At 38.5% G+C, this 25,805-nt stretch overlaps 1 protein-coding gene across 1 annotated transcript in view; it reads left to right on the forward strand.

Annotated features, from left to right (window-relative positions):
* The window catches only part of LOC131434376 (uncharacterized), a 108,563-nt gene that overhangs the window by 74,204 nt on the left and 8,554 nt on the right, over positions 1-25,805 (forward strand). The window contains exons 26-37 of the mRNA XM_058601044.1: positions 6,601-7,064; positions 7,120-8,523; positions 18,806-19,090; positions 19,158-19,343; positions 19,400-19,531; positions 19,599-20,028; positions 20,088-20,646; positions 20,714-20,906; positions 20,965-21,114; positions 21,172-21,333; positions 21,399-21,617; positions 21,680-21,872. Coding sequence (XP_058457027.1) covers positions 6,601-7,064; positions 7,120-8,523; positions 18,806-19,090; positions 19,158-19,343; positions 19,400-19,531; positions 19,599-20,028; positions 20,088-20,646; positions 20,714-20,906; positions 20,965-21,114; positions 21,172-21,333; positions 21,399-21,617; positions 21,680-21,872 — 4,377 coding nt within the window. The remainder of the gene's footprint in view (positions 1-6,600; positions 7,065-7,119; positions 8,524-18,805; positions 19,091-19,157; positions 19,344-19,399; positions 19,532-19,598; positions 20,029-20,087; positions 20,647-20,713; positions 20,907-20,964; positions 21,115-21,171; positions 21,334-21,398; positions 21,618-21,679; positions 21,873-25,805) is intronic.

Below are 25,805 nucleotides of genomic sequence, written 5' to 3' on the forward strand. Positions count from 1 at the left end.
ATAAAAACTAAGGATCAATACTTCCCGGGACTTCAGTTTCGGATATTGTTGAAATGTTCTCTCGGGAAGCCTATGAGTTTAGTGGTGCATCCGAGCATCTTGAAACCGGAATATACTGAGCCGCGCGCGAATACTACCATTACTGCGGTTTTTATTAACAAGTATCCTTCTCGTGTGATATTACTAAACGGTGCATTCGATAAAAATAGCGCAAACATGTTTACACACCAAAATCAAATCGATTATCAGATTTGAAATTTTCAGAAAATTATTGAGGTATGATTTACAAAATTTATTTTATTGAATAAAATTGAATAGAATAAAATTTATTCTATTCCGTCTCTCACTCTAACACACGTACCTCTCTTTTCACTACACCTATCAAATTACGAACAATCAATTTTCCAAATGTTTCTGTGGTTTTTACCTAAACTGTCTGATCAGAAGCTGCCTTACTAATTTCGCAAATTTCTTCTATCAAACATCCCCTGAATCATCACGATGCAATACTTCGTACAAAAGTTCCCGGTCGCCGGTTTTCGCAGTGCGGTTAATTTAACTACCTCTCAGTAACTTGTGAAATCGTTGAAAAAATGTTTTAAACTGGGCAGCAATCGCTCATACATACTTGCATATCAGTCCCATATTGAAAATCGACAAGTTGAAAAAAAAGATGAATACATATTTCGGAAATAATTCGCTTTTTTACCGCTACTTCGATTAATGATCCGTGATACTATTGAATCCCATACATGGATTACATTACAAACTTTTCGTCAGGAATGAAATTGGTACTGCATATCAAGAGTCATCATTTACACCAATACAGTATTTTGGGGTGTTTTAGAAAGCTATTTTCACGCTTCAAATCTGATTTTCTCAGAAACTGTGACGAATATGAAAAAAATACCCAACTGACAATCTCTTAGGAAATTAATTCAGATTATGCTGTACAAATTTCAGAATGACTTTCATTGACTTTAGCGGTCGAGAAACTCTTTTTTCTGAAGGAAGAATTGCATAGCTGAAAACGCCGTCTTTCAACTTGTTCATTGAATGTCTCGCCTTCAAAAGCATGCATCAACAATCTATCCTGACAATGTCTAGATAATTTAATTTAGATGCGATTAGTGCATAAAAACATATATGTTGTCGCGATAAAAATTAAGTGAATGTTATTTTTGTGAAGATAAGTCGATTTCTATAGACGCGCCATTTTTTCCGCTCCAGTTTCCTGGTAACGTAACGAAAAATGGGAGAGAAATAAACAAGGCTGCCAAACAAGCGGTAGCTTTATTGGATTTTATGTTATGTAGTCAAACTTGGAACCGAAAATATCTACACTTTTCTGGTCACCCGGCCCATCGAGAGTCATTTTGTACATATGCGAGAGAGCATGGAGAGAAATGTAATACGCAGAGCGAGACACGTGGTTATACGCGACCTACTGACCTCAGCCCTTAAGGTGAAATGTAGCGTCATAAAATGCGCGCAAAATTTTATCTGCTTCAGTTGAACGAACCGTCGCACAAAGCATACCAAGAAAAACGGACACATAGAAACAAGAACTTTTTTCAATGATTGAGCGCAGTGGGTTTACCTCTCGTTATATTGGCTTCTAAAAAAGACTGGACGTAATGGATTTTTGAATCCTTCACACTTTGAATATATGCTAATTCAATCGTTATTGTTAGCGATTACTCTTATACTAGAGCTATAAATCATTAGTAATTATGAATGACTAACATGAAGTTATATGTATATGTATTGAATAACTTGCTAACCATGTATATGCCTGAGCTTAGTTGCAAGCATGGATTCTTCTTCAAAAGAACGATTGAAGACAAGAGAACATTCAAGTATTTTCGATATCTTTGCCAGTAGTTCACCAAGCTCTTCCCGCCGATGAGATAGAATTTACGTAAAAGTATTTACGTAAAAGTATTTATTCATAATAATTGAAAAACCAATGAATTCCAATAAGTTTTCCATGCTGACTGGCTGGAAGCTGACTCTCAATTTTTATCACATTGTTTGTATCACAGGTTAATGAACGATAATACTTGGCTTGTATTCATTTCATTCAGTAGCTTGTCAATGATGAAGATATAGTTTTACTACAAAAATTGCTACAATCTAAAATAATACCCGTTATACGATATTACACAGCCAAGCTTTATCGCTTCAGCAACATCAATGCATTGAACTCAACTGAATTGGACATTATTAGCATTATAAATGACAGTTACCTAGAAAATAAACGATACCCATTTTATTGTATTCAACTCGTTTTTATTTCAACACAAAACCCAATGCTGCATAAATTCGCGTCATTATTTTATATGTAATTTTTGCTCACGATATAATGCCACCGTGCCCACCGTGCATTTCTCACACCACCTCAATACGAAACAGCAGCGTGCAAGCAATAAAAAAAATGCGGAAAAGTTTATGTAAACTTTTTCCAATTTCGGTTGTTTTAGCTAATATTTTATAATTTTGAGTTGCATTTTCAGATTCTTTGTGAAATTCTGCTACAAACACTACTTTTCAGTTCTGAAATCATCCTCGTAGAACGGAACAGTAACCGTTTATACATTTCAAAAACCAATTACGGCTCGGCAAAGCAAAATTTCAAAATTCTGAGAATACTTATTTATGATAAATTTGATTTCGAAAACTTAAGTGTTTTTGGTTTTTCGAAAATCGGTCTAGTTTTTGAATAATTGATCATAAACGCGATTTTCGCATTCCGCTACATTTCACCTTAAGTGTTAGGTTAGCGATTAACGATGAATCCAAAACATTAAATCCTACAAATTATTTGATAGTTTATATTATAATTCTTCACTTTTCAACTTACACAATAAATCTCCGACCTACAAATGACTCGTTTTGAACGACGATGCGCTTTGGAAACTGTCGTCGTTTTTGCTCCCAGCGAATCTAGTTTAGTGGCAGTGTTGTCAGAGTTGCCTGCTTGGTGATAGAAATATTGCATTTTTGTTAGTGGTTTATATAAAATCTGTTACGCGACAAGACAGGAGTACGTTTGTTAACGAACGAAAAGATACTCGCATACCGGTCCCATCCTAGCATGCTATGCTTCTCTTGCATGTGACAAAAATTCAATTTGGATTTTCCATTCGTGTGAAACTTTTAACCGTTCGATATAATAAAGTTTGTAATAGCATGTCTGGCTTTTAGGCAATTAAAATATATGGTGAAGAGAGACTCTTCCACGGAAAATAGCGCAAACAGTGACTTTGTAGGTTGCAATGTCACCAGCACCCGAGAGAAATATTCTGAAATCTCTCGTTCAATTGAATAATTACAAACTTGCTCTAGTTTAAGCGTTTAGATTATTAGCGAATGATAAAATTGACAATTATATTCTTTCTTGATCATTGATTCTATTCAATTTTGATCCCTTTCCACAAATTTTTACATTGTTAAGTTTTTGAATAACGTCCTTTAACTAGAAGTCAATTATGATGAATTCAAAGTTAATTGAAAGCTCGGGAAGCGAAGTGTAAGGCATTTTTAATGGCAAAATCGACCAAAAATATGCTAAATACATGGGATATACCAGAAGAATCGGTAACCACGCTGATTCGGTTCTTCAATACTGGATGATATATAAGATACTCAAGCGAACACGACGTTGCGCAAACAACAGGAAATTTCACCAACGCATAATGCAAAAGCGACAATCCAGCGAGTGAACGCATATAAAATTCAATCATCAGCTCACTGTACGAGCTACTTGTTTCATTCACAGTCAAACATCAACTAGGCAAAGAAATATTGTGCAGCCTATATTTATAGAATTCTCTTCATACTACGCAGAACGATGCGGTGTTTTTTATGCATGACGCAAAGCCTCCTATGCCGAACAAGAAGTAGACGTCATTTTGTACAACTGGGATTGGTGGATGAAAACATAGGTAGATTCCAACTATTTTAGGTAGATTCCAACTATTGGGCAAGCAAGGCTAAACAACTGCTGGTTTCGACCAACAGTTACCAACGCTGTAGCTACCGGTTTTGGTTAAGAAAACAAAATAAATAATTTTGATTTTAATTTATTGACTAGTTTATGCGCGGTAAAAGGAAATATTGTCCCAACGTGGATGGCTATAAATGCGTATTTGGAAATAATGTGCTTATGCAATATGAATTCTATGATTATAATTAATAGAATATGAAGTAATGTGAGAAACCAACTGAACAGTGTTAAAGAAATGGCGGGTAATGTTTGAGACGGATCAGGGTAATTTCGCCGAAAGCCGTTTTTTTAAAAGCCATTTCGCCAAAAGGGTCGTTTCGCCGAATCCTGAAATCGTCTTAAAATCGTAATTGGAATTGATTTAAAATAAAGACAAATTAAAGATGATAGCGTTAATGCCCGTTTTGTTGACCTACAATTGTACTTCTTGAATAAAGATTGATGATTCATGAACATCAGAACGAAGTTCCCAGGAAAAATTGTTGACTATTAGCTACTAAGCATCAAAGCAATTGCATAGAGGGAAATCTATGTGGTATTTTCCGTTTATTAAGTGAAAATGAAAAAATATCTAATGCGGCTACGCCACATCGTTATGGTTCACGTGCTGTCCGACCTCGCTACCGCTTGTTCGAACCTAACCAAGGCAAAGAAACCTTACTTTGAGTATACCGGGCAAACGAGGCGGTTACAGGTTTGTATGTAAGAGGCCGCCGTTTCCGACGGCGGGTCGGTGGCCGATACAGTTGGCGTCGCCGCTGGCCTGTTTGGTAACACTGTTTTTGACAGATCACGCGTGAATCGTGTCTTCTGTCTTTGTCAAACTTGTTCAGTTTGGTCTATGATTTAATAATGAATCGTCATTTGGTCTATAATTTAATCAGGAATTGGCGCTGGAAAAATTGGAGGAAGATCCACTTTTTTATCGAAAAATTGTGTTCAGTGACGAAGCTCATTTCTGTTTGAATGGATACGTCAACTAGCAAAATTATCAAGATTGCAAGAGCTACTAATGCATCCTAAAAAAGTCACTGGGCCGGTGGCATCATCGTAACGTACTTCTTGATTGACGATTTTTCCCCCAAAATGGAGGAATTGGACATGTGGTTTCAACAAGACGGTGCCACATCCCACACGGTACGCGAAACAATTAGCCCATCAATTTGCCGCCTAGATCGTGTGATTCAACGCCTTTGGACTATTTCTTTTGGGGCTATGTTGAGCCTCATGTTTACAAGGACAAACCAGCAACGATTGACGCACTGGAAACCAATATTGAATCATTTATTCGTAAAGTACCGGTCGATATGTTGGAGATTGTGTCAAAATTGTGCATGGGCTATCTAAAGCAGAAACATTTGAAATAGAGCTGTTTTACAAATTCTGTGAAGAATAAATATTTATTGTATCTATCACATGGATCAATAAGTCCCGAGACAAAAGCAGAGATGGCGCTCGTAGTAAACCAGTAACCACGTCTTTCTAGAGTACTAACCTTTGCTTGAAATGGGTCAAAATTTTAAGTCGATCCGACCAGAAACAGCTGAGTTATCGAGGTTGGAGTAAAGTCGTTTTGTAGTTTGTTTAAAAAATGGAAAAAACCGAGTTTCGTGTTTTGATAAAACATTGTTTTTTAATGGGTAAAAACACCGTGCAAGCGAAACAATGGATTGAAAAATGTTATCCGGACTCTTGTCCATCAAAAGCAACGATTTGTCGGTGGTTCGCCGAGTTTAAACGTGGTCGTACCGACACAAATGACGCGGAACGCTCGGATAGACCTGTGGGAGCCGGAAAATGTGAGTGAAGTGACAAAAATTATAATGAAAGATCGTAAAGTGAAGCTCCGTGAGATTGCTGAGATGACACAGATATCATATGGAAGTGTATTTACTATCCTTCATGGAAAATTGAGCATGAAAAAGAATTTTTCCAAGTGGGTGCCGCGATTGCTTTCGATGGAACAAAACCAAGTCGATGAAAACAATGGCGAAATTGAACGAATCGGGCTTTGATCTGCTTCTCCACCCCCCACTCTCGCCAGATTTAGCCCCCAGTGACTACTGGCTCTTTGCTGATCTTAAAAAATGCTCTAGGGAAAAAGATTTGACTCACATGAGGAGGTCATCGCTGAAACTGAAGCTTATTTTGAAGCGAAAGATAAATTTTTTTATAAACATGGTATTGAAAAATTGGAAAAACGTTGAAACCATTGTATCACCCTAAAAGGCGATTATGTTGATGAATAAAAAAAAATTTGCAAAAAAAATGTTGTTTCCATTGTTAGTCTCGGGACTTATTGATCCATGTGTTAGAACCTAGAATCATAGCCTCTACAATTAATATAATTACGTTAATGTTAACAATTAATATAAACACTGCATATTTATTTTCATCGCAATCGATAATCGATTTCCGATTTCAACTTCCCGGTATAAATATTACTGGAAACTTACTTCTAAATCCCATATTTTAAAAGATTCAAATACAGTGGAAACTTGTTCTCAAAAAAAACAACGAATAAAAGATGAACTGATATTTGTTTGAGCATCTTAAAAAAACTTCATTTTTGAACTATTTATCAATTTCAGGAATGCACGAGCCACCGTACTATACCAACTATTCCCCGCTGCGCATGTTTGTCCACAATGTCGTCACGTCGAAGTATTTCGATCTGGCAATCGCCGCCGTCATAGGACTGAACGTGGTGACAATGGCCATGGAGTACTACATGATGCCGCTGCCGCTGGAATATGCTCTGAAAATTTTCAACTACTTCTTCACGGCGGTATTCATACTGGAAGCCGCCATGAAACTGCTGGCCCTGGGATTGAAAATCTACATGAAGGACAAATGGAACCAGCTGGACGTGGGAATCGTGATTCTATCGATCGTAGGAATTGTTCTGGAGGAATTGGAAACCAACATCATCCCCATCAACCCGACGATCATTCGCGTGATGCGAGTGCTGAGAATTGCCCGGGTTCTTAAATTGCTCAAAATGGCCAAAGGAATCAGAGCTCTACTTGATACGGTTATGCAAGCACTGCCACAGGTAAGTAAGAATCTTCTTGATTATTCGCATCTGAAACGTTCCAATTCCTTTCCAGGTGGGAAATCTTGGTCTACTGTTTTTCCTACTGTTCTTCATTTTTGCTGCACTGGGAGTGGAACTGTTCGGAAGGTTGGAATGTTCGGACGAGCTGCCGTGCCAGGGTCTGGGAGAACATGCCCACTTTGCCAACTTTGGCATGGCATTTTTAACACTGTTTCGGGTTGCAACCGGTGACAATTGGAATGGCATTATGAAGGATACGCTGCGGGATGATTGCGATGATGCAGCCGATTGTGTGAAGAATTGTTGCGTCAGCACCATAATTGCTCCGATATTTTTCGTAATCTTTGTGCTGATGGCTCAGTTCGTGCTAGTCAATGTGGTGGTGGCAGTTTTGATGAAACACCTGGAGGAAAGCCACAAACAGATGGAAGATGAGCTCGATATCGAAACGGAACTGGAGCGGGAGTTCGAACGGGAACAGGAATTCGAAGAAGAACAAGCACTTTGTCTACAGCTGGAAAAAGACCAGAAGCAACTACAGAAAAGACCACTGACGAAGGTGTCTTCACTACCGTCAAATTTTACCTACAGTACGCCAGTATTAGAGAAACGATCGAACTTACAGCGACGACAAACAGTACAGTATTTCAATCAAAACGTTTCACTTTGTAACTCGTATTCAAACGCAAATTCCTACGATGAAACAGCGGAAAATAATATAAAAGAAGATGATCTGGAACCGCCAGGCACTGTCAATGATAATGCTAGCGATAAAAGTGCCAATAAGAAAATACACATCAACAAATCATTGTTCAACAAAAGTGTGGAAAGAAAAGCATCGACAGACGAGTTCAAAACACAGCAAAAAACCGGTGATGATTTCGCGGTCAATTCGTTGAAACACACCAACAGTTGGAAGGAAAATAATATCGAACACAGCCTGAAAGACTCGACGGCAGACTCGACGTTGAAAATGTCCTGCCCAACGATTGTACCAACGGCCAAAGGGATCTCGAAAAACAACAAACCGGAATACCGTCAATTAAGTCTCGATTGTGATGTGAAAGCCAACCTAAACCTCCCAAGTTCGGGCAGTAAATTTTTCTCCACTGCCCCCGGCGGCAGCAGCAACAGCAGCAACAGTGTTCAAAATACACTGAACAACAACAACAACAACCAGAACAGTAACAACAGCAACAACAAATCCTTTCTCTCCGTGCCCAAATTGCAGTCCAAGAGCCGTTCCGGTAGCACGAAACAACTGTTCAAACAAGCTGCCCTGGATGAGGATCCCGAAACGAACGAAAGTTCGTTGCTACTACCTTCGGCTTCACATACAACTGCCTCCAGTGCCGGTGATCATTCCTTCAATAAGCTGACTGTGTGCAGCGAAGATGCCGTGAAAAAGTCCGAATCATGCGAAATCCTGCGGATAATTTCGGAACGGAGGAAAATATAATGCCAAGATGAAATTGATTGTTCCAAATTTTAATGAAAACCAAACGTAATTCTTCGTAGTAGACTTATAGAAGAACTTTTAACGGATCTGAGAGAAAAAAAATCGTTACTCGTTTCCTTGGTCGTAACAAGCGACCTCAGAAAAGACTAGTTCTGGTTCGGATTATTGTCGAAGCCTCGCCTTTTACTGTCAGGAATGGCGAGCACTTGCAGCACACGTCACTCCTGACAGATGAACAGATTTTCTGGAAATTTCAAAACAATTGTACTATTTTCTCTTTTGTTACTACGTAAGTCAATACATTATTATGGTAGATCAGTAGACTCAAAATTATACAAAAGATTTAGTCAGAGCAACAAAATCGAAAGTAACGTTAGTATTCGGTGTTTACATATTAAATATACTAAGAAACTGACAAGGTTGTAAACTATTTTTATTGGTCTTGTTTTTCGTTTAATGTTCAGAAATTTACTAGCTATAAAATGAAGCATGACAATCTCGTAGAAGCCTTCCTATTGTAACACTTACATTCTGTATAAGGACAACTAGTAATAAATACTAAAATAATGGAAAATTCAGCTATTTTTTCCACATATTGATACCATCACAATTTCCCTTCGAATATTGGGTTTAAAAGTAAGTCTCAGCAGTATTACAAAATATGAATGACCTTCAAAACTTTCATTAGAATCTAAGTTGATGCGAATCGGTTCAACTAAAGACTGTCCCAGAAAGTATGGACGCAACCAAAAACCGCTGCCATTTCACAATGGTTCAGAATCTGTCAATTTTTATGGCTACGTCCTGTTGTTTACACTCTTTTCTAACCACTTGTGCAGTTGTTTATTCGTTTTCATTAGTTTGTTTCGAATGCGTGGACTTTCAGCAGAACAACGTAGAAAAATTGTGTACAAATGGTGCACAGAACGCGGACTGTCACTGAGAAAGATAGCAAAAATGGAAGGAGTAAGTGAAAAAGCCGTGCGAAATGCAATCAGGAAGTTCGGCGAGGATAACACCTTTGAGGATAAACCGAAAACGGGTCGAAAAAAAGGTCCTGCTAACCCTCAGTTGGATAAACGTATACTGAAGGCGTTTGAGCAAAAGAAAAAGGTTTCTGTTCGGGATGTGGCCAAAAAAGTGGGCATTTCGAAGTCAAATGTTCTTCGTGCTAAATAACGTTTGAATCATATAAGAAGCAGAAACAACCGAAACGTAGTCCGAAACAAGTTCGAAAGCTGTACAATACGATTCTTGCTGGAAATTTGAACTGCATAATCATGAACGACGAAACCTAGGTGAAACTCGATTACAAATCCTTGCCGGGACCACAATATTATACGGTGCGAGAAGATAACAAAATATCTACTGCTGTACAACTGCATCGATATAAAAGATAATCATTTCACTTTTCGCATCATTTTCTGGGCAAAGCTTATCGAAGCGAGACCCGATCGACACATCGTTTCTAAACTATTTCTTGTTAGAAAATTTTGACGTTTTAATTATTAACGAAACAAAAAATATATCAGAACTTGCTACGGAAACAGCTTTTTGTTCTAATATTGTTAGGGTTTGATGATCGGTGACATACGGGAGAGTAACATCGTAGACCTCACGCTTTTGAAATGAAGCGAGCGCCGAACAGCCAATTGGATTCCAAAGGAGATGAAACAATCCACCTACTTAAATTATAGCAGTATCTCACAGAGATGTCCATCTCCTCTATGTGCGCAAAAGCAACTATAATTTCTTCCATCGCACTGACAACATCAACGAGTGCTCTTCTCTTTTACACATATACACCACTGTTGTATAAAGTGAGCACGCATCATGAGAGCGCGTGTTTACATTCTTTCACCTCTAGCACTGGATCACACCAAATTGCTAGAGCAGAGCTCCAAAATTCTCTGGAGTGAATGCAGATATGGTTCACGCATATTCAGCAAAAACGCAACTTAGCGTTGAAAATTAGTTTTTCCTTGCTGCGAAACAGATTTTCATAGAAAAGCCAGCACTACCTTCTGTAAATTTAAAAATTTAATCCCAGAACTGTTCGCTCACCAGTGGTCACTTGGGTATATTTAGGCAAGAGCGCGTGAGAGCGATTTATGTGAAGAGAATGTGTTTCACTCGCACCATCTCTTTTACCCACAAGCACACACTCAAAGTCTGTCTATTCGACACTGAGAAGAAGTGCACTTTCCTTTTTGTGCGGATTTCGTTAGCTGGATGCCACTTACGCAATGAAGGACACTTACGCAATGGTGTATCACTCTAGTGAAATGCCCTCATTGGTATCTCATGCACGGACAACAGGTCAGCTTGGAAATAGATGACGTAGGTCAGCGGCATCTATCGGAACTCGAATTCAACTTTTATTATAAAGAACTATAATAATTCTAGTAACGAAGAAGGGGAGTGCTTGCACCCAATCACACAATCGATCAACTAACTGATATTCGGAAGTGTGAAAAAAGCGTACCAATTTTATCCGTATTCTTGGCATCCAGCTATGTCTCTGACATTACCCACCCAACTTTTTTTTATTATTATTTTTAGTCCTACTTTGAGGTATCGATTCTTTTAAGAATCGGGTATTTTTGGTATCGATATCACATCAGATATCACTGTTAGTATCGATACTTGTGGTCTCGATACTTACAGTATCGCAACAGATTAAAGTAATTTCCCATTACAACGGAACATTTTTTTTTGTTTCAATTAAAACTTTCTAAACCTAAGTGCGAAGTTGGGAACCAAACCCAGGTGGGTTGCGTAAAAGGCATCGACTAACCCATCACGCTATACCCGTCCCCAATGCAACATTTTTTTCTTTGGCTTCGACGAAGCGGCAGGCTCGTGCATGGATTGGTATGACGTGGACTAGTCGTCCCACAAGTGCACTGAAAGATAGTGCAATGAGAGAAAACCATCAACAAAACACTCACATAAAAACCATACTCTCAGAGGATTCAATCATTTCATTTTTCACACTCATTGCACTCTCTCTCTCTCTCAGTGCACCTATGGGACGACGCGAGATTGTCGAGAACGAATTTCAACGACGGGAAGTCCACGTCATACCAATACATGCGCGAGCCCGGCGCTTCCGTAATGACAAAAGGAAATGTTTCCATTTCTTCGCGTTTCGCCTTCGGCTCATCGGTGCTTAAAGCAGTTCAAATTGTCATCTCGCGTCTCGAAGATCAATTTAAACCGCTAGCTTAGCACTGATGATCCGAAGGCGAAACGCGAAGAAATAGAAACAAAATATGTACTTCTGCACAAACCAACAAAACCCCTAAATGTTCAATAGGAATTGGCTTTTAGTGTAGTATCCGAGTATCGGCATCAGGAAGGGGCTGGAGATCACTAGGAGATTGATAGTACCTATTATATTTCTCCGGACAGTGCCAGCCTAGATATTGTTGTGGAATCCTACGGAAAAAAAACTCAACCAAGAATAAATCCACTGCGTTCCTGCCTCCATGTCGTAAAAGGCGACAATTACAGGAGTGTCTTTTTCCCATCAATAATCAGTTTTTTTCAACATTTTACATCTGATTACTCTAGTTTACTAAATTATCTCTTCATTCAACCTCATTCAACTTCTCAATTTCCGGCTAGCTTCCGAGAAAAGTTTTATTTGGTATTTTATCTTCCATGTTATTGCTTGTCTTTCAAGATTATAAATTGAATGATAAAGTTATTAAATAAATAAATAGTAAAAAATACTTTTTTGTTTGATAAATTATAATTTTCTCACGGTAGCCGGCTGCCCAGATAAACCAATTTAACAAATTAATAATTTTAATCTATTTATATAAAATGCAGAGATCATTCTTTGTAATCGCATCAAGTAAGAACGGATGGACGGATTTACATGAATCTTTTTTTTTTTGTTTGATTAGTTTCTACCCCCACCGGGTTCGTACATAAAAAAAAATTAGGAAAAGTGGGAAAAATCCATAAAGTTGTTTTTGTATGGACAATGGAATTTTCCGTTGAAAAAGTCGCCTATGCTTGCTAGATCATTGATAGATGTTTGGAGCATAAAGTGCTTAAGAAATATTTCCGAATGTCAGAAGCCTGTTTCAACTCACTGTTGAGGAAAATTCATCCGTATCTTAAACAGCATGACACTACATTCCGATTTGCAGTGACTCCCCGGGAGAGGCTGGCAGTTTGTTTAAAATATTTGCATTGATTTGTTAAGAAGATTTTTTTTGTAAATGTCAAAAAAAATCCAACCAAAAATTGTATGTATAACGATCATTGAGATGGCTTATAGTTTGTGTTCGTCTCATGATTTCAGAGTTTTAGCAACAGGAGACACGCAAAAAAAACCATAGCATTTAGTAACAGACTTGGAGCTGTCTACCAGATTATTCACGAGATATGTCGTGTAATTACCGAAAAATTAACGACGACGCAATGCCGAAACCAACAGAAGATATGTGAGGGAAGATTTTTGTGGAATTTCCCTCTGTGTCTTGGAGCCTTGGATGGACAGCATGTGACAATTCAAGTGTATTTGAGTCAACGCATGCTTTGACCGTGCTTTGGACGTGTGTCGATACAGACACGGGTACGACCAGAGCTGCTAAATGTCACTATTAACTAGCAACTTTGAACGACGAAGATTGGAAAGGTTATGTCACTGGACTCCTGCCAACCAGGCTCTACCAATCATCATATATTGAAAATCTGAGAGCCGATCTGTCAGAACTTAAATTCTCCTGATATTACACTCAACAAAACACTCATTGATTGCCGATGCGATTGATATTAACTTCATTTCTCCTGTCACTGCTTTATTACGATGTGACTAAATAATAATCAAGCAGCATAAACATTGAATTAATTAGTTCACACAATCCAGCAGAAATCCGGAACGTCATCGTCCGTCAACGGCAAGCTCCATCAACATTTCTCCGAAAGAATATTTGACGGACTGGGATTATCGCACACATGCACGATTCATATGATTACCGTATTGAGCTGACGTTTGTTATGTATGTATTCGGTGTCAAGATCCTACTCTTAAACAAAATATACCACATATAAGTAATTAAACTTATCAGTAGATTTGCAAAGTACGTTACGTTGTTGAGTGGGAACTGATTGTTTTGATGTTTCCTCTTTCTAGTTAATTTTGAAAGTTATTTATTCGATTAAAAGGTAGGAAAACAACAGATCGATTGGCTTCAAAAGCTCCCAGCTTTTGTATTAGTGGAATAAAATTGTGCGAAACTAAGTTCTTCAAATTCTGCGTGTAAGAAAATGACATTACGGACACGGATAGGAAACCGGATCGTGTGAATCAGAATGACGGTGACGGAAAAAGCCGGACCGTTTGAATCGTACTTACTTTTACTTGGTTATAGAACTATCGAGTATCTCATTTGACAGACACTTTGACCCAGCGATGCCAACCCTACGGATTTATCCGTAGATCTACGGATATCTGTCTTTTCTACGGATCTACGGATAGATCATTAAAAATCTACGGATTTACAATAATCCTGCAAAAACTTCAGTTTTTTTTTATTATTTCTCTAGATATCTGCGGAAAATAATTGAGTATTGTCACATCGTTGTTACAGATTTGTTTTCTGCATGTCTAATTGATAAACAGCTATCGTCACCGATTACTCTTTTCTGGAAGTCTGTCTTTTATGGAAGTCTGTCTTTGTCATTTAGAATTCCAAACTGCCAATTCTATATAAATTTTCATATATTATTTACTAATTTTCATTCTAAACATTTTAGACACATTAAATCTACGGATTTGACATCAGGGAAAAGTGGCATCTCTGCTTTGACCGTACCTATTACAGTTGATGATGATTTTAGTCAGTCTGTCAAGGTCATTTGACATGACTGACAATTTGCAGCTCTGGGTACGACACGGTCTAGTGAAAATATTCACGTGGAGCTGCATTAAACAAATTTGAAGCGTAACCCGGACGGGATCCGGTCCAGTCCCGTTCCGGATACGTCACGGCCTAGTGTGAATAGCGCTTAACGAGTTGCATAAGTATTTGGCAGACGAAGAGAAGAATACAAGATCGTTGAAAAAATTGTTTGGCGCGCAACGAGTTGTTTTGTGTGATGAGTTCACATACATACTTCATTCATGTGGTTCTTCATTTCGAGCCAAGTGCTTAATTGGGTATTAAAATTATTGCTTACTAATATCGTTTTCGCTTGAGAACACTGAAACTTACCCAGGGTAGTTTCATCAAACACTTTTAACGAAAATGTGTTGGTTTCGCACTTTGCAACAGGGCTCTGAGCAAACTTGATATATAAACCAGGCTCGAAACTGACTTGATTTTCAGTTCAACAATGTTAAAACTAAGTTCGAAACTAGTTTCAAGCAAACGGTTTGACAGCAGTTTGGGTGGAAGCTGGGTTAGGTTTAGAATCGAATGGAAACGACATAAATGACTGGCGGAATGTATATGACTGTTGTAGAAATACCGATGTTGGCAGGAGAAAAATGTTCCGATATCGTTCACCAGTTGATGGATTGTGTGTAATGGCGTCAGTCGAATAATATTGGCTATTGTGAGTTTAACAAATCAGAAATTTTTTGAATTAATCAATGAAAAGATTGTGATGTACAAGGTAAAACTAAGCTAAGGTAAAACTAAGAGATTTGGATTGAGACTGCCATTTTATATTTCATCTTCTGTGAAGAATGTTCAAATTGGTAAGATCAATACCAAATTAAAATTTAAGCGTGGTCCCTCCAAGCAACCAAATTTCCACAGTACCTGAAAAATGTCTACTTCATTAGAGCTCTAAAGTACGCGTGGCACTTTTTGGCAACTTGAACGTACAGAAAAGTTCTTAGGAAACTTCCTCGCTGCTTAAAAGCTATACAAGGAACTGCTGCAAAGTTTGTTCTGGGTGAACATTCACGTATGAGAAATTCCTTAAAAACGGTCTGTTCAGAATTCTTTGTATGCTTCTTAATATATCCTATCCTACTCTACCGAATGAACATCTCTAGAGAAGAAACTCTAACAACAACATATTGTAAAGTTTATCAATACAAAACTCTGATTAGTGAGATATTTATCGATTACCAAGAATCACATCTGGAAGAGAAAACGTCAATTATGTCGAAGCCACTAGAGAGGGATCTCTGTTCAGTTCATTAACTGGGATGGGATGACAATCTGTGCATTTGCTCAATTTATGCTTAACAGAAGTATTTCACATCATCACATAAATTTTTGATGATATTTCTATTTGGGCTACAGCGAATGTAGCTCGAATTCCGTTGATTGTAGGTTAAGTAATCAGAAAATTAATGGAAAGAAATGTTAACCACTTAACCGTTTGACAATTCTGCTGTCCGAAAACATAAATTTGAACAAATATTTTTTGGGTTAGACGAAGTTCGACAGGACGGCTAGTTAAAGACTGTCCCAGAAAGTATGGACGCACTTTGATTTCGCTGTAAATAATTTACAAGTGTTAGATATTCAAATTGTATTCGATATACTGATAATATTAGACTACAACAACAGAATATTATTCTCAACATTTGCTACTTAGCTATTGTAGACTAGCTGGCGCACCTTCTTGTGAACGTTCCTCATTAAATTCCGTACAGACTTCTTGGCGACAAGTTTTGACACTTTTTTCCAATCTTTTTCGAACTGTTGAATGGTTCCGACTGCCGAGACATGTTTCCTAAGATGTGCCTTCGTTAATGCCCAAAACTCCTCAATTGGTTGAAGTTGTTGGCATTTGGTGGATTCATGTATTTTGGGACGAAAGTGACATTTTTGGTAGTATACCATTCTATCTGACCAGAAGACAACAGGATCCTTGTGGCTTCGAATCATGGGTAGAAGTCGTTTCTGTAAACATTCCTTGATGTATATTTCGCTGTTCATTGAAGCAGTGGTGATGAAGGATTTCGAAATCTTCCCGCAGCTACAAACTGCTTGCCAGACCATAGCTTTCTTACCAATTTTGTCGACTTCAATCGATGTCTCGGACTGGTTTAACACTTGCCCTTCTCGCACCGTATAATATTGTGGTCCCGGCAAGGATTTGTAATCGAGTTTCACGTAGGTTTCGTCGTCCATGATTATTTCCAGCAAGAATCGTATTGTACAGCATTCGAACCCTCGGCCTGATCGATGCTTCTTGTTTCGGACTACGTTTTGGTTGTTTCTGCTTTTTATAGGTTCGAAAATTCAAACGTTCTTTAGCACGAAGAACATTTGACTTCGAAGTACCCACTTTTTTGGCCACAATCCGAATCGAAACCTCCGTCTTCTACTCGAACGCCTTCACTATACGTTTATCCAACTAGAGTTTAGCAGGATCTTTTTTTCGACCCGTGTTCGGTTTATCCTCAAAGGTGTTATCCTCACCGAACTTCCTGATTTCGCACGGCTTTTTCACTTACTCCTTTCATTTTTGCTATCTTTCTCAGTGACAGTCCGCGTTCAGTGCACAAACTAACGAAACAAACTAATGAAAACGAATAAACAACTGCACAAGTGGTTAGAGAAGAGTGTAAACAACAGGACGCAGTCATAAAAATTGACAGACTCTGAACCATTGCGAAATGGCAGCGGTTTTTGGTTGCGTCCATACTTTCTGGAACAGTCTTTATTGATAGAAAAGCATTCTGAATACATTCCATGTTTATAATGTCGATGGTAACCAAGTTTCAACTAGTTTACTTGAAAATAAGTTATTTTCATGTTCTGGAAAATAAGCTATTTCAGTATGGCATGACAACGTAACGACAACTTAAGAATAAGCCGACTTAGCAACTAGTATAAACTGCGCATTCTGAGTCACGCAAATGATTAGATGTTAGTAACAATCACTCAAATTTCTGGTTGCAGACTAGGCATAAATTAGCCAGAGTAACAAAATTTGTTACTTGGGTACTCAGCGGCAGTGTTAGGAAAACCATGATCACAAAAAATTCATTTCACAATCACTCGTGAAAAAATCAGTTTGAGAGATTTTCTGAAAAAAATCTTTTCCGATATTTTCATTCATGAATTTCATATTTCTGTCACATTCCAAATTGTGATTATAGCGACGAAAGGCTGTTTCAATTTCAGCTGGCTGACTACACTGCACAATTTAGATTAAACCCGATAAAACGTTATTTAGCATGAATTTGATTCATAGAAGTAACAGGAGCGCATCATTGTCAGCAAGTCTCGAACACACAGTAGGCGCAGTAGGAGGTCTGCACTCCTGTTACATCTGCGTCCGTCATTCAAGCTAAATGCATTTTTTTCTTGAATATCATCGAGCTGAATGTTCGCTAGTGAACTTTTCACAACTGATTTTTTGCCATACGAAATCAGTTTCAGTGAGAATCGCGTTGTCGAAAAATCAGTACTGATTGATGATTTTTTTGTCTAAAATCACTTGTGAACAATTTTAATTTTTTCCCAACATAATTTCGCAACACCGAACAGAAGTCACTGTTCCAATATCGTTATCAGAAAATCAGAAAATTTTTATATATTACGATTTGCTGAAAATTCGGCAATAATGAAACAAACTTCTCGGGCTGCACAATGTATTGAACCAATTGCCGTGATTTCTCAGGGTCTTTTTCTGTCGAGATCTAAATAATTTTTCAAGACTGTAGATGTCATTTTTTCCAGTTTTGTAGACAGATCAGGCGCGTATACAGACCCCCTTCCCGCGAAACTCAAAAAATTATTAGGGTAGACAGGGGCTAGATCGGGCTCGTGGTTAAACCGGACAGCCTAAATATCTCATAAACCTGCTATTATTTCGATTTATGAATTGACTTTGTTAACGCGCTTGGAGATGATGCGGTAGAGATGACTTGGGGAAAATCCCCGTTTTAATGGATGTTTTTTTCAATTGCCAAAAAGTGTCCGATTTAACCCCGGTCTCCCCTATATGATGGAAACACCTCCTGAAATTTTTTTTCTGGGTGCGTGCCTGAGATAGATCGTATTGTATTAGTAGATTGAAAATTTTTATTTATGTCACACTATCTAAGCGTAGTCGAAATCCTGCTACGGTAGCTGACGTCAATCAGCTGAGACTTGGACAGAAGTTTTCAGGTGTAAATTAGGATGAATGATACTTCAAGTAGAAAAATTGCAGCCCAATTCGAAACCCAGAAGCTGAACTAGTACAATTTCATTCTTCTTACACTAACCTCCTTTGTCTGTTCGTTCGACTTGAGAATGTGTTGACATTCAATTGTCCTTTACAATGTCTTGCGATGAATGCTTAGTTCTTCCATTTGATAATACTTGCATGGACTGGAATCTTTCTATGCTGCTGTTTAACGTTACTTCTTGTTGTCGTGATCGCTCCGAACGTTTCGAATGTTGAAAATAATGCTGTTTTTTTCACCGTTCAGATCCTTACCCAAGAGGACTGGAACGTCGTTCTGTTCAATGGAATGGAAAAAACAAGCCACTGGGCAGCATTATACTTTGTCACCCTGATGACATTCGGGAACTACGTGCTGTTCAATTTACTGGTAGCCATTTTAGTCGAAGGATTCAGCTCGGAGGTGAGTAATTAGATAACCGATAGACGATATTACAGTTTTGTTCATTTGATAATGCTTCTTCTTTCAGAGGAACGAGAGACGAGAACGTGAACAACGCGAACTTGTCAAAGCTAAATTGAATGCCGAATCGTTGGCCGCACAAGAACAAAATAGCGATATTTTTGACGATCCTAAAAGCTTCTCCGAGTCAACCACCAGCGACAGCTACAACGAAGCCCGAGGGAAGTGGTTCAGTGCAGAAGAATTGCGAAAGGTTTGTTGACTTTTGTTGATTTTTTGCTGTCATAACCGTTTTATTGAATACGACAGATCAGAGATATTAAATGCAACATTCAGAAACAACGTTTACTACAACCGGATTATGATATAAACTTATCCATACCGAAATTAAACTCAGACAAAGACATCCTAAACTCCGTTGATCCACACGCAACCAAAAAGGTACCATGAAATAAAATATATTAACCTGACCAAAATAAAAACAGTAGGCTTTGGCTTTCTTTCGTAGAAAAAATGCGAACCACTAACACTGTACAACCTGCAGCACATAGACGCTCCCATTATAACGACAACGGCTGCCACCCCACAGGACTCTCCGAATGGAACCCTGGAAGTGGGAAGCGGTTTCCGAGATTGGGAAAACATGCAATCGGAGAGAGGCGAAAGTGCAACACTACTCAAACCACCGCCGGTTCTTGGTTCTCTGAAAGCAATAGATGATCGATCCTTCCTAGAAGGGACACCCGTGTTCAATGAAATTCGAAGAAAGTCTGAAAAATCTCACAACACTCCGAATGAGTACCGACAATCAACCGGCAATCGTGGTCGACAATCAAGCTTGAGTGAGACACAGGAAAAACATGGAATTTCACGAAAATGCAGCTTAAAATTACAAAACAATGCACTGAAAGAGAAGGAAGTCCTGAACAACGGAAGAGGTGACAAGTTTAGGCACTAAGAAATATCGTTAATAATTAGAACGATTGTTTTTTTACAGGACAAACACTATCCAACATTCGAAAAAACAACACTCTACTTCAGAAAACCTACCGCATTCAGAATGACACTCAACGGGATAAACATAGTGTTTCGCGGAGAAACTCCACCAGAAGGTCGTCCTCGGTTCGCATGGGAAGCAATACGGGCAGCATAGCCAGCAACATAAGCGCCACGTCTTACTCCAAATATCCGTACAATGAAAACGATCAGTTCTTTTTCGATCGGAAAAACTCGCTACGATTGAGTGACATCCGAAGTCCGAACAATGCCCGTCGAATGTCGGCGATCGAGCAAACATATCGGAAGCATTCCCGCGTGGCACTGCACAACTTTGAACTGCGAAAGATTCAGGAAGAACTCAGCAAGAACAACAATCAACCGGCAGCCGCACCGGATACGGTTGAACAAGTCCAGAACTCCACCGTGGAGGTTTCACCCGCAAGACAGAAGAAAAAGTCCAAAGGACGGTTGAAGCAGTTCTTCCGTTATGTAACGCCTCATAATTTTGTGGAGGAACGGGATTTGTACACTCTGTACATATTTCCCGGGGACAACCGGTAAGTTGTTGGTCGTGATTACACTGAATCCCAATTGAAGTTCGTGTTTCTTTCTTCGGACGAATAGATTCCGTCAGATGTGTAGCTGGTTCGTGAATCAGAAATGGTTCGATAATGTGATCCTGCTGTTTATTGCACTGAACTGCATAACATTGGCTATGGAAAGACCCAACATACCACCCAACTGTCCGGAGCGATACTTTCTGTCAACGGCGAACTATGTGTTCACGGTGGTGTTTGCAGTCGAAATGTTTATCAAAGTATGATCTCGATAGTAGGTAGGAACGGATCGCGTTTACGAATCTCCTTTTGTTACAGGTTGTAGCCACCGGAATGTTCTACGGACCAGACGCATATTTTACTTCCGGTTGGAACATCATGGACGGTTCACTGGTTATCATCTCGATCATAGATCTACTGATGTCTCTGATTAGTGAATCGAGTCCCAGAATATTCGGCATACTACGGGTAAACTCTCAGAATCCTCAGAGTTAAATTTGATTACCGTTTTCTCGTTGTCTCCAGGTTTTCCGACTTCTACGATCGCTGCGTCCATTGCGGGTTATCAACAGAGCTCCCGGATTGAAACTGGTTGTACAAACGCTGCTGTCATCGCTACGCCCCATCGGAAATATAGTGCTAATATGTTGCACATTTTTCATTATTTTCGGTATCCTAGGAGTTCAGGTACCGTTCGCTAAGTAACAAGTTCGGTGGAAACCAAAAAAAACACACACACTTTTCCATTGCAGCTCTTCAAAGGCACATTTTTCTATTGTGAAGGCGAAAACATCAAAGGCGTGCGGACTAAAGACGAATGCAAACGGATCGACGGTAATGTGTGGATAAATCGAAAATATAATTTCGATGATCTTGGCAAGGCGCTGATGTCCCTGTTCGTACTGTCGTCACGTGACGGCTGGGTCAACATCATGTACACCGGACTGGACGCAGTAGGCGTAGATCAGCAGGTAAGACCATTTCAGAGCTGGAGGTTAGGCTAATGACAAACGTTTTTTTTTTCTTTCCACAGCCAATTGTCAACTATAATGAATGGCGGCTGTTGTACTTTATCGCATTCATCCTTCTTGTGGGATTCTTTGTTTTGAACATGTTCGTTGGAGTTGTGGTGGAGAACTTCCACAGATGCCGCGAGGAACAGGAGAAGGAGGAGAAAATTCGTCGAGCTGCTAAACGAGCTTTGCAGATGGAGAAAAAGAGAAGACGTAAGTAATATTGTTAGATACCACGTATGCATATAAATACTTAAATAAAGGGTGATTTTTTAAGAGCTTGAGAACTTTTTTAAACAATAAAACGCATAAAATTTGCAAAATCTCATCGGTTCTTTATTTTAAACGTTAGATTGGTACATGACATTTACTTTTTGAAGATAATTTCATTTAAATGTTGACTGCGGCTGCGTCTTAGGTGGTCCATTCGGAAAATCCGCTTTTTTATCGACAAATTTTGTTCAGCGATGAGGCTCATTTCTGGTTGAATGGCTACGTAAATAAGCAAAATTGCCGCATTTGGAGTGAAGAGCAACCAGAAGCCGTTCAAGAACTGCCCATGCATCCCGAAAAATGCACTGTTTGGTGTGGTTTGTACGCTGGTGGAATCATTGGACCGTATTTTTTCAAAGATGCTGTTGGACGCAACGTTACAGTGAATGGCGATCGCTATCGTTCGATGCTAACAAACTTTTTGTTGCCAAAAATGGAAGAACTGAACTTGGTTGACATGTGGTTTCAACAAGATGGCGCTACATGCCACACAGCTCGCGATTCTATGGCCATTTTGAGGGAAAACTTCGGAGAACAATTCATCTCAAGAAATGGACCGGTAAGTTGGCCACCAAGATCATGCGATTTGACGCCTTTAGACTATTTTTTGTGGGGCTACGTCAAGTCTAAAGTCTACAGAAATAAGCCAGTAACTATTCCAGCTTTGGAAGACAACATTTCCGAAGAAATTCGGGCTATTCCGGCCGAAATGCTCGAAAAAGTTGCCCAAAATTGAACTTTCCGAATGGACCACCTAAGACGCAGCCGCGGTCAACATTTAAATGAAATTATCTTAAAAAAGTAAATGTCATGTACCAATCTAACGTTTAAAATAAAGAACCGATGAGATTTTGCAAATTTTATGCGTTTTATTGTTTAAAAAAGTTCTCAAGCTCTTAAAAAATCACCCTTTACTAGGTTCACTAAGCCTTCTGCAAAACTGTCTTGCCGTAAACTGCAGAGCTGTGCTACAAATTGAAGTCCTTGATCTGTGCAATAAACGTGTCGTTTTCCTCACGTTGAATGTTCAAGTTTCCAGTACTTAGCTCACAACACAGTTAAGTATAACTCAAGAAGTTTTCGGCAATTTGAAATTTAACGAGCTGGAGTCCACTAGGGGTAGGGGATAGGTAGTACCTATTATAATCTTCCGGACAGTACCAGCCTAGATGCCGTATGGAATCCGGCGGATTCCAAGGATCAGCCCCATAGGGTTGTTCGAGCCATTGATGTGGAACAAGGCAACCAAAATTTTTAATGATCGACATTTTTAATTAATCGTCACACTTTTGAATCCGCAAATGCACGAGAGTCTGCTTAGTCTTCATTATGAACCAACACCGAACACGCGGACCCAGAATATAGACTCTATTTGTCGTGATTTGCATTTGTTTTATAGACGACGAAATTACATCAATAGCCCAAATATATGCAATTATATTTTTGTACATACTTGCGATACGGATTTCGATATTAAGCTTCTCTTCGCCAAGCTTGTGTTCATTTTTTTTATGCAAGCAGTTATTTTTATAGCGTTTCTCTACCATTACTACCATTGTGCGAATACGGTTGAAGCGATAAAATATTTCTCATTATCAATCGAGTTCATCTTATATAGATAAGAAATTAATCTTATGCACTCAAAATTTACCCTGGGGTAGTTGTCAATTTCTCAGGCGAAACGACATAACATGGGATTTCATCCAATCTTTCATGACACACGATCAGGGCATAGCAATTAAAGCTTCAAATCATTTTATGGCACTTTCTGTCTTGCTGTCTAGTAACAACCTACCTCTAGCAAGCTACGTGTAGGACTGAAACGTTAGCTATAATTTTGCTTATATTTATAGCTTCGCGTGCTTCCAACAGCTTCGCTTTTGATTCGATTCACCAATCAGAGCGCTGCTTTCCCTTTGATATATCGCTTACTCCTTCAAAACCGTCGACTATGGCAGGGAAATCCGGTATGCCGGAGATTTTTTGCAGACAAAATATGACACTGCTAGCTAATAATCAACATTTTAATGATATACAATTAAAAATACATGGCTATGAACATTAAAATCAATACGTAGAAATATTTCCAATCAAATGGTGACATGATATTAATAATTGATACAAAATTGACTGAGCTGTAATTGTTCAAAACCTGACCACATTTCTACGTGTATATTTCTTGAGTTTCTAGTTTGCACCACTATATAGAAAACAAAAATGTGTTCCACATTAAAACTTCACCAAAAATAGATCCTCTGGGTGCCGTAAAAGGCGACAAATGGAGTTTCTCTTTCCTTTTATCTATCAGATTTTTTCAACTTCCGTAAATCTGATCACTCTATTTTACTAAATTATCCCTTCATTGTCCCTTTATTAAACTTATCCCTTTATTCAACTTATCAATTTCCAGATAGCTTCTGAAAAAAGTTTTACGTGGTATTTTATCTTCTTCTATGTTATTACTTGTCTTTCAAGATTATAAATTGAATGAAAAATTTCAACTATTGCACAGATCCGTTAATATTACAATGTTAATAACAGAGATAGCATACATCGGTATCATTTAGGGGTAAACCTAAGTTTGTGCTTAGGGCACATAACCGTTTTTACTTTTCTTTACGTTTCGTCTTAGACTCGCCAGTGCAGAGCAGTTCAAATTGAACTGCTTAATGGGAACTTAAACAGTTCAACTTGAACCGCTAAGCAGACGTAATGTTAATGCTATTTGCAAAACACTTATTAATTGACACCGAAGTGCCATGTCTTTGCTGACGTGCCGAACGAAAACGTTATTTTCGGCTAATAATGGCCGATTCAGATATGGTCATTTAGGGGTAAACCTAAGTTTGTGCTTAAAGTACATAACCGTTTTTACTTTTCTTTACGTTTCGTCTGCTTAGCGGTTCTAGTTGAACTGTTTAAGTTTGCATTAAGCAGTTCAATTTGAACTGCTCTGCACTGGCGAGTCTAAGACGAAACTTAAAGAAAAGTTTACATCGATCTATTGAATAAATAGCAGGACGTGTTACTTGTTTGTTTGATAAATTAATATTTTTTTCTCGGTAGCCGGCTGCCCAGATCAACCATACCAACCATAAATAATTAGAATAGTAAAAAGGAAATAATAAGCAATCAAGACGCGCATGAAATCTGTGGACCTAGTAATGATTTGATATAATTCATAGTATATATCACAACAATGAATCAACTATTTTGTCTAAATCCTATTCATTCGTTTATTTTGTAGCAGGTAATTTTATTTAGAAAAAAAAATAGTTTTCATTCGTTACGCGATAGTATTTAAAATTTTTCTTTCTGTTTCCACAAATAAAAACTAAGGATCAATACTTCCCGGGACTTCAGTTTCGGATATTGTTGAAATGTTCTCTCGGGAAGCCTATGAGTTTAGTGGTGCATCCGAGCATCTTGAAACCGGAATATACTGAGCCGCGCGCGAATACTACCATTACTGCGGTTTTTATTAACAAGTATCCTTCTCGTGTGATATTACTAAACGGTGCATTCGATAAAAATAGCGCAAACATGTTTACACACCAAAATCAAATCGATTATCAGATTTGAAATTTTCAGAAAATTATTGAGGTATGATTTACAAAATTTATTTTATTGAATAAAATTGAATAGAATAAAATTTATTCTATTCCGTCTCTCACTCTAACACACGTACCTCTCTTTTCACTACACCTATCAAATTACGAACAATCAATTTTCCAAATGTTTCTGTGGTTTTTACCTAAACTGTCTGATCAGAAGCTGCCTTACTAATTTCGCAAATTTCTTCTATCAAACATCCCCTGAATCATCACGATGCAATACTTCGTACAAAAGTTCCCGGTCGCCGGTTTTCGCAGT

The sequence above is a fragment of the Malaya genurostris genome, chromosome 3 (assembly GCF_030247185.1).
Source record: "Malaya genurostris strain Urasoe2022 chromosome 3, Malgen_1.1, whole genome shotgun sequence".
Classification (NCBI taxonomy): domain Eukaryota; kingdom Metazoa; phylum Arthropoda; class Insecta; order Diptera; family Culicidae; genus Malaya; species Malaya genurostris.